At 53.4% G+C, this 9,530-nt stretch overlaps 1 protein-coding gene across 3 annotated transcripts; it reads left to right on the top strand.

Moving 5' to 3' along the window:
• The first annotated feature begins 1,128 nt into the window (after positions 1-1,128).
• On the top strand, positions 1,129-8,176 carry LOC100457153 (cytochrome P450 1A1). Of its 3 annotated transcripts, none has more exons than XM_054532903.2 (7): positions 1,129-2,284; positions 4,593-5,446; positions 6,002-6,128; positions 6,214-6,303; positions 6,396-6,519; positions 6,665-6,751; positions 6,944-8,176. In XM_054532903.2, the coding sequence occupies exons 2-7, from the start codon at positions 4,622-4,624 to the stop codon at positions 7,227-7,229; spliced, it is 1,539 nt and encodes a 512-aa protein (XP_054388878.2). In that variant the 5' UTR covers positions 1,129-2,284; positions 4,593-4,621; the 3' UTR covers positions 7,230-8,176. The 3 variants fall into 3 exon arrangements, with proteins under 3 accessions (XP_054388878.2, XP_054388879.2, XP_024088363.2); XM_054532904.2 differs by having other exon boundaries at positions 6,873-8,176; XM_024232595.3 differs by having other exon boundaries at positions 1,133-2,284; positions 4,596-5,446.
• The last annotated feature ends 1,354 nt before the right edge of the window (positions 8,177-9,530 follow it).

Below are 9,530 nucleotides of genomic sequence, written 5' to 3'. Positions count from 1 at the left end.
GTTGCAGTCTTTTTTTTTGAAACGGAGTCTCGCTCTTTCACCCAGGCTGGAGTGCAGTGGGGCGATCTCAGCTCACTGCAACATCCGCCTCCCAGGTTCAAGCAATTCTCCTGCCTGACTCCACTCCCCCCAACCCCTCCTCACCGCCCCAGTATCTGGGATTACAGGCGAGCGACACCACGCCCGGCTAATTTTTGTATTTTTGGTAGAGACGGGGTTTTGCCATATTGGCCAGGCTGGTCTTGAACTCCTGACTTCAGGTGATCCTCCCGACTGGGCCTTCCAAAGTCCTGGGATTACAGGTGTGAGCCACCGCACCTGCCCAGGTACACTCTTTATCCAGATATCTATGCGCATTGATTCTTGACTCCACACTCCTGCCTCTCTCCGCAAGGCCTTCGCTCACCACCTTGTTTTGAATTGCAATCTACCCTCACATAATCCCTACGTCTTTTTTGTTTAATTTTTTTCAACCGCACTTTTTACCCTCTCACATTCTCTAGATTTGGGGCATATTACTTGTCTCCTTCCATCAGAATGTAAACTCCACGAGATTAGGAGTGCTGTCAGATGTGTTCCCTTCTCTGTCAATCGCCAGCGCCTCCGAACAACTCCTGGCACATAGTAGTTGCTTGGTAAATATTTGTGCAATGCACGAGGCCGCAAATGACCGGAATGGGAGGTGAGGGGATTATTTTCTGGCCTGGACCAGCGACGGATGGTGGTGCCACCGGGTTGGGGAGCACGTCGGGGATGGCTGGTAAAGATGTTAGTTGGGGCCAGGTTGAGTTAGGCACGCAAATACAACTTTTTTTTTTTTTCCTGGAAACCCTGTAACAGGAAGGCTCGGGAGGGCGGGACAGCGTCGGAGGCAGGCAGCTAGGCCATGCCAGGTAGCACTGGGGCTTCGTGTCGTGCCACAGGCGTGGACCGAAAATGCGGAAACACGCAGGCTGCCTCTCCTCGCAGGCAGAAGCCGCACGCAGACCTAGACCCTTTGCACCGCACCCTCTCATTCAATCGCGCACCCGCCACCCTTCGACAGTTCCTCTCCCTCCACCCCAACCCCACGCCGCGCGCGAGGCTGGCCCTTTAAGAGCCCCGCCCCGACTCCCTCCCCCTTCGCGTGACTGCGAGACCCGCGCCGGGCCGGGGAATGGGGCCGCCGGGTGGCTGCGCGGGCCTCCGGTCCTTCTCACGCAACGCCTGGGCACCGCGCCCCCGGGCCAGGTGGGGCGGGGACGGGCCGCCTGACCTTTGCCCCCTAGAGGGATGTCGCCGGCGCACGCAAGCTAGCCGGGGGTGGGGTGGGGGCTCCGCGCCAGGTGCCCTCTCCGTGGTCCCTGGGCCCCAAAGTCTTTCCTTGGCCCCCCGCCGCCGGATTTCTGTGCTCAGCCAATCAAAGCACTAACAACCCCAGGAGCCAAGAGGGACCCTCAAGGGCCGGTGGGTCCTGGCTGGAGGGACCGCGGGTTGCAATCAGGACTAAGGCGATCCTAGAGGCGGCGAGGAGCCGCTAGTGAGCGCTCAGCGAGCTTGCGCCTTCGCCATCCATTCCGATCCTTCAATCAAGAGGCGCGAACCTCAGCTAGTCGCCCGGGCTCTGGGGAACAGGGCCAGCCCCGCGGCGCCTCTGGCCTTCCTGCCCCCGTGACCTCAGGGCTGGGGTCGCAGCGCTTCTCACGCGAGCCGGGACTCAGTAACCTCGGGAAGGAGGTCACCACGGGGCAGCCCCGCCCCCGCCTGCCGAGTCCGGGTAGGCTGTAGCGCTGGGGAGGCATCTGCACGCCCAGCGTTCCGGTGGGTGCAAAAATGACGAAGAGGAGTCCCCGCGCCCCAGGATGGAGCTTCCCGTACCCTCTCTTCGGGCTGTCCTGGTGCTTCTCCCTCAAACCCCCTCCTCGGCTGGGTTCTGCACTGCCCTTGGGACGCCTTGGAATTGGGGCTTCCAAGTGTCCCCAGGCCTCACCCCTCTATGTACAGGCACCGAGATGAGGTGTCCCATAGTGGGTTCTTGCCCACTCCCCCCCTCCCCCGCCCCGCCCTCCGCCACCTTTCTCTCCTATCCCAGAGACCAGCCCGGTTCAGGCTGCTCCTCCCTCCATCTCAGCTCGCTCCAGGGAAGGAGGCGTGGCCACACGTACAAGCCCGCCTATAAAGGTGGCAGTGCCTTCACCCTCACCCTGAAGGTGACAGTTCCTTGGAACCTTCCCTGATCCTTGTGATCCCAGGCTCCAGGAGTCCACCCTTCCCAGCTCAGCTCAGTACCTCCTTACAGCCACAGGTGAGTTGCTGGGGGGCTTCTGGCTTGCCCCTTCTCTCTCAATAAAAGGAACATTTTGGTGCCTCCAGGACTTCTTAGGTAGCTACCTGTCTAGCACCTCCAAAAAGGGAGGCTCAGAGTGTTTTTAGTGACCAGGCAGTCTAGCCCCCTAGTGGGGAAACTGAGGCCAGGGGAAGAGTAGGACTTGCCCATGGTCCCACAGCTGGTACCAGACCTCTAGATACAGATGGCATCTCATTCAGGACTTCAGGACCCAGGCTCCAGCTCCATCCCCTAGTGAGTGACTCCCTGCCCACCTTGGGGCTTCCCCATCAAGGCCACGTGGCAGGCTGGAATATGTGCAGCCCCTCCCTCAGGCTTTCTGATGACAGGGGCTTCTCCTTGGGTGGGCAGGGTGGATGGAGGGGGTGGGCTGGGCTCTTACCAGCTATACCCTGCCCTAGCCTAAGAAGCTACCCCTTGCAGATTTTACCCTCCCAAGGGTGGCTTGTCAGTGCTGAGATGTCCTAGACAGCTGGGACAATAGAGGCAGATCTGTGCAGGAGTCCCAGGCCTTTCCTATCTCATTGACCATCTTCTTTGTCCTTTGCTAGGAGACAATCAGGGTGACAGATTGCCAACTGCAGGGAGCTGGAAATACCAGTCCCTAAAAACTCACCAGTCACATCTCCCTTGGCCTCCTACCATCTTACAAAGGCTGCAGGTCCTTGGGATACCCATTGTGCAGAAGGGGACACCATAGCACACCAAAGCCTGGCACTGTCCCCTGTTGACTCAGGGATCTAGTGTGCTTTGATATTTAGCCCCTCCAGGAAGCCTCCCTCCACTATAATACTTGTGGTAGGAACTATCCATCTCCCTGTCTTGTGAGGTTCTCCTGTGGGGAGCCTCACTGGTAAGACTGTCAGGTTCCCCACAGCAGATCTGGGTTTTCTCTTCCCTCTGGATCCAGCTGGGTACTCTGAACTGAGAGATCTTGTCTTACCCTCTCTCAGGTGTTGAAATTGGACCCCAGAAAAGTAAAATGTGCAGTCCAAAATCACTTTGACTAGAATGTTGGGTCTACTGACCTCCAGTCCAGGGTAGCAGGCAGAGATGCCTGATATGTTGGAGAGAGTGGTTTATGAATTTACACACCCTTTTTAGGTCAAGCTTACGGAGAAAATATTGCCTCAGTTTCCTTTCAGTTTAGATCCATTCCTGATTTCCCTGATTCCAGTCTGGGGTTTTCTTACACCCTAGTGGGAACCTTCCATTTATTCTCTGCTCTCTGGTAACCCGCAAAAGGGGGAGGTCCAAACTGTTCATTCATTGAGAATTGAGCCAAAAAAAAAAAAACCCTGGCCTGGATTTCTCCGACTAAAGAGCTCAATTTAGCTGGTCTCCAGCTGCCTTTAAGCTGTGGATCAGTTGAACTCAGAGAGCTGGGGCTGAGAGCAATGTGGTTTGGGAAGTGGCCATCCTGTCCCCTATCTCTTCCTCACTCTGTACTGGGATCTGGTGGGATTTCCTGCATTCTGGGATTGAGCAGCAGAGAACTGAGGGTTCTGGGAAAATTCCTCTTCAAAAGGAGGTACATGTGACAGCAGCTGGAAATTTCCAGGGAAGTGTCCCTAAGGAGCCTGAGTCCTGGCTCTGTCACTGATTGCTGGGGGACTTTGGGCAAGTCAGCGCTGCTTCCCCCAAATGTTAAATGAGGCTAAAGGATCAAATGATCCCTAATTCCCCTGAGAACATGATTTTCCTAAGTGTGGTGGGTAGCACTCAGGGTGATACACATTGATTATGTGTTTATTTTAATGTGTTAGGGGAAAAATCAAACTTGTACTTTCACACAGATATTGTTTATGATGATATGTGGATAGATTTAAAGTTGATTTTAGGAAAATGTGAAGTAAATAACAGTACTGGTACTATGTGGAAATCATAGATTGGCATTGGAAGATGTCACTTTAGATTGGTACAGCAGTTAAGAGAAAGCATTCTGGAATTAGGCAACTTGGCTTGGGAGTCTGCATCCAACACTTTCTGGCTTTCCAACAAGTGACCTTGGGCAAGTTACTTACCTTCTCTGAGCCTCACTGCAGGCTACTTCACAGATTTGTGGCCAGGGCTGAATGAAGAAGGACTGTGAAATTCTTAGCCCACAGTGGTAGGTCAGCAACTTCTCCCCACTTCATCCTCTTCTTCATGCCCAGTAAGCAGTTCTGGTAGAAAGGTTTCCCCTTTCCCTGACACTCTAGATGTTGGCTCTTCTCATCCCCCAATCTCATGGCTTGATTTTTTTTCTTCCTGCACCTTCTCTCAGCAGCCACCTCCAAGATCCCTACACTGATCATGCTTTTCCCAATCTCCATGTCGGCCACGGAGTTTCTTCTGGCCTCTGTCATCTTCTGTCTGGTATTCTGGGTAATCAGGGCCTCAAGACCTCGAGTCCCCAAAGGCCTGAAGAATCCACCAGGGCCATGGGGCTGGCCTCTGATCGGGCACATGCTGACCCTGGGAAAGAACCCGCACCTGGCACTGTCAAGGATGAGCCAGCAGTATGGGGACGTGCTGCAGATCCGCATTGGCTCCACACCTGTGGTGGTGCTGAGCGGCCTGGACACCATCCGGCAGGCCCTGGTGCGGCAGGGCGATGATTTCAAGGGCCGGCCCGACCTCTACACCTTCACCCTCATCAGTAATGGCCAGAGCATGTCCTTCAGCCCAGACTCTGGACCAGTGTGGGCTGCCCGCCGGCGCCTGGCCCAGAATGGCCTGAAAAGTTTCTCCATTGCCTCTGACCCAGCCTCCTCATCCTCCTGCTACCTGGAGGAGCATGTGAGCAAGGAGGCTGAGGTCCTGATCAGCACGTTGCAGGAGCTGATGGCAGGGCCTGGGCACTTTAACCCCTACAGGTATGTGGTGGTATCAGTGGCCAACGTCATCTGTGCCATTTGCTTTGGCCGGCGCTATGACCACAACCACCAAGAACTGCTTAGCCTAGTCAACCTGAATAATAATTTCGGGGAGGTGGCTGGCTCTGGAAACCCAGCTGACTTCATCCCTATTCTTCGCTACCTGCCCAACCCTTCCCTGAATGGCTTCAAGGACCTGAATGAGAAGTTCTACAGTTTCATGCAGAAGATGATCAAGGAGCACTACAAAACCTTTGAGAAGGTACAGTCTGGGGAAAGGCAGGTGGGTGGTGGGAAGCAGATGGCATCAGGGCCTGGGAGGTCAAAGGTAAGAGGAACTGCATGGGGCTTGGCAAGTTCTCAGGAAGGCTTCAACCTGGGATCTTGAAGCCAGTTGTGGAATAGTCTTCTTCCTTGGCAGGGAAATAGAACTTTTTCTTGACTAACCCTTCCATGCTTCCACAGACAGCAATAGCCACTGAAGAGCTATTACATGCAGGACCCTGGGGCAGTTGTTGAGGGAGCCGGGAAGAGTTAAAGAGTTCATCTCCTGGCCTCATAATAGAAAGAAGATAAAGAGCACATCCAGGTGATAACAGTACAAGATGCTGTGTGTCAGATGTCCCATGAGTTGGGGCTAGCAGCATTCTAAGGTAGTAGGAGAGAGCCTTGCAGAGGCAGAGAGAAGCTGGGACAACAGCCTCAGGGGGCATCATCTCCAGAACAAATGTGCTAGGAATAGTGAAGGACTAGACCTGGATGGAGAGGTAGCTCTGGGTTTGAGATCTTGCTCACCTGTGGACTTTCGCTACCTAAGGGCCACATCCGGGACATCACAGACAGCCTGATTGAGCACTGTCAGGAGAAGCAGCTGGATGAGAATGCCAATATCCAGCTGTCAGATGAGAAGATCATTAACATCGTCTTGGACCTCTTTGGAGCTGGTATGAGTTACCCCATTGTGTCCTTCCTGTACTCAAGTGCCCTGACCTGCTGCCTGCCTAACTTCTTCTGTTCTACCCTGTCCAGGGTTTGACACAGTCACAACTGCTATATCTTGGAGCCTCATGTATTTGGTGGTGAACCCCAGGGTACAGAGAAAGATCCAAGAGGAGCTAGGTAGGTAGTGGCTCCCTTCAAAGGGATCAGTGCCCGGGGCCTGGCCAGGTCTAGGCAGCCCTTGCATCCATCTTGTCCCTTGTGTTCTGCAGACACAGTGATTGGCAGGTCACGGCAGCCCCGGCTCTCTGACAGATCCCATCTGCCCTATATGGAGGCCTTCATCCTGGAGACCTTCCGACACTCTTCCTTTGTCCCCTTCACCATTCCCCACAGGTAAGGCCCCATGGAGCCACTGCTGTCTGTTACTGGTCTTACTCCGGGCCACATACCTGATTAGGGTTAGTGGGAGGGACACGGCATGGGAGACAGAGAGATTTGCCTGTTGCCCTGAGCCTGACTGAGCTTCCTTTCTCCCTAGCACCACAAGAGACACAAGTCTGAAAGGCTTTTACATCCCCAAGGGGCGTTGTGTCTTTGTAAACCAGTGGCAGATCAACCATGACCAGTAAGTTCAGAGATGCAGAGGAAAGACTGGGTCTACCCTCTTAAGCTCTTATATATGATTAATACAATCATTGCATTGATCCTCCTGTCCATGGGCTGCTTGCCTGTCCTCTATCCTTTAGGGCTGGAGTTCCACTCACTTGATGCTTCTGAGCCCTGAGCTGCCACTTCAACTGTCTCCCTCTGGTTACAGGAAGCTATGGGTCAACCCATCTGAGTTCCTACCTGAACGGTTTCTCACCCCTGATGGTGCTATCGACAAGGTGTTAAGTGAGAAGGTGATTATCTTTGGCATGGGCAAGCGGAAGTGCATCGGTGAGACCATTGCCCGCTGGGAGGTCTTTCTCTTCCTGGCCATCCTGCTGCAGCGGGTGGAATTCAGTGTGCCACTGGGCGTGAAGGTGGACATGACCCCCATCTATGGGCTAACCATGAAGCATGCCTGCTGTGAGCACTTCCAAATGCAGCTGCGCTCTTAGGTGCTTGAGAGCCCTGAGGCCTAGACTCTGTCTACCTGGTCTGGTTGGGCAGCCAGACCAGCGGGCTGGCCTAAGTGGTCTAAGGTTCAGCCTGAAACTCATAGACACTGATCTGGCTGCAGTTTTGCTCTCTGGGCTGTGGGCAAGCCTAAGGGATCCTGCCTGCCCCTACCCTGGACTTGCCTCTGCACACCCTCCAGAGACAACAGGTAAAACAGGGCCACATAGATGCTGATGGAACCTTCCCAAGTTGTGCTTGAGCCAGGAGGCCTGCTAGGGTTAGGAGATCCTTGGGCCTCTGAGAAGCTCTGAAGAACTCTCTGGAAGCCCCTGGGCCCAGTAGCTAGCTGACTCTATGGGGGTGCTGACTGGCTTGAGCAAGTTAGAACTGGCCAAACCAGGACCCTGTCCAGTCTTTGACAATTGGGAGCTGCCAAGAGTGAAGGGAAGAGACAGCCCAGGATACTGGCACAGAGATAGTCTCACTGCTTGAACTAGGCTGAGCAATCTGACCCTATGGGTCTAGGACACAGTTCCTGGGAATATCGCATTCCTCTGCCCTTCCTGCAGGCAGGAACAAACAGGGCTGCCTTCTGGCCTTGTAAGACCCTTGTTGCTGTCCAGGAGGGGCTGGGGAGTTGTGTCTACGGGGAGCAGAGTGCACAGGGAGTGCACATATCCAGGCACCAGGACTAGGGCTGGAGTGAGGGGGTGGTATTTCAATTACCTTCTATTGGTCTCCCTTCTCTACACTCTTGTAATAAAATGTCTATTTTTAATGTTTGTACACAACAGTCTTTCTATTCTAGCCTGCCTTGTGCTTGCATGCTTGCATAAGAGCTTAAGAACCATTGATTTAATGTAATAGGGAAAATTCTAACCCAAGTATCCAAAAATGTGTAAGAACAACTACCTGAACTAAATAAAGATATTGTTCAGAAATCCTATAGGTGGAGATTTTTTGAATCTTAAATGATTCATCACTCATCTACTCACCCTGAACCTCATTCTGTTTTGGGTTTTACTGTAGGGAGGAAGAAGAGGAGGTAGCAGTGAAGAGGTGAAGCCACTGCACTTAGGCAGTCTGTTTGAGGGACAAGACTCTATTTTTTGAGACAGGGTCCCCAGGTCGTCCAGGCTGGAGTGCACTGGCACCATTTTGTTTCACTGTAACTTCCACCTCCTGGGCTCACAGGATTCTCCCACCTCAGCCTCTGAGTAGTTGGGGCCACAGGCACACGCCACCACGGCTTTTTTTTTTTTTTTTTTTTTTGTAGAGATGGGGTTTCACCATGTTGCCCAGGCTGGTCTCAAACTCCTGAGCTCAAGTGATCCACCTGCCTCAGCCTCCCAAAGTGCTGGGATTACAGGCATGAGACAAGACTCCTAATCACTGTGCTGACTTACTCCCTCTCTAACTTATCACAAATTGATGAAACGTATTCTCTGAATTAGGCAATAAGGGTATCAAGTGAATATAATGCAGTCCCTGCTTTCAAGAACCTCCCAAAATGACTGACACATAAACACATCATTCAATTCATTGTGGTCAGAGCTCTACCAGACAGATGCATACGGGAGGTGGGGTCCAGAGGCTGAGTAGGGGAGTGGGCACCGGGAGATTTCCAGGTCTTTTTTTTTTGAGACGGAGTCTCACTCTGTCACCCAGGCTGGAGTGCAGTGGCATGATCTCGGCTCACTGCAAGCTCCGCCTCCGGCATTCACACCATTCTCCTGCCTCAGCCTCCCAAGTAGCTGGAACTACAGGCGCCTGCCACCACACCCGGCTAATTTTTTTGTATTTTTAATAGAGACGGGATTTCACCATGTTAGCCAGGATGGTCTCGATCTCCTGACCTCGTGATCCGCCCACCTCAGCCTCCCAAAGTGCTGGGATTATGGGCGTGAGCCACCACGCCTGGCTTCAGGTCTTGAGGCTATCTGAGTCAAGCCTTCCTTGAAGGATGAGAGACAGTCTCTCACTTGGGACTGATAGCATTAGATGCTGAAGTCCAAGCGGGTAGGCTCTGGTCACAGTTTTGTGGGGAGAGGGGTTCTCAGCTCAGCAGTTGTAATCTGCTGCTCACTCTTCATGCCCTGGCTTAGGTTCTGCAATCACATTAGAACCCACATCTCAATGCTGAAAGCCCCTGTCCATCTGAGATGGCAGAGTGGTGGTGATGCCAAGTATAGCAGAGGCTGAACCCACATAGCCAGGAGCTGTTCTGACACATAGCCAGGGGCTGAAGGGAGACACACCTTGGAATGTGACCTCCCTACCCCACCCCAGACCAGCTTTCT

Source organism: Pongo abelii, chromosome 16, assembly GCF_028885655.2.
Source record: "Pongo abelii isolate AG06213 chromosome 16, NHGRI_mPonAbe1-v2.0_pri, whole genome shotgun sequence".
NCBI lineage: Eukaryota > Metazoa > Chordata > Mammalia > Primates > Hominidae > Pongo > Pongo abelii.
Note: the sequence above shows the minus strand (reverse complement) of the source record. Positions and strands in the feature narration are given on the sequence as shown.

What these genes read in the sequence shown, in the direction of transcription:
- LOC100457153 (XM_054532903.2), top strand. Translation starts at nt 4,622, where the DNA reads ATGCTTTTCCCAATCTCCATGTCGGCCACGGAGTTTCTTCTGGCCTCT. An exon ending in AAAGATCCAAGAGGAGCTAG is followed by an intron (nt 6,304 to 6,395) that starts GTAGGTAGTGGC and finishes TGTGTTCTGCAG; the next exon opens with ACACAGTGATTGGCAGGTCA. An exon ending in CCCTTCACCATTCCCCACAG is followed by an intron (nt 6,520 to 6,664) that starts GTAAGGCCCCAT and finishes CTTTCTCCCTAG; the next exon opens with CACCACAAGAGACACAAGTC.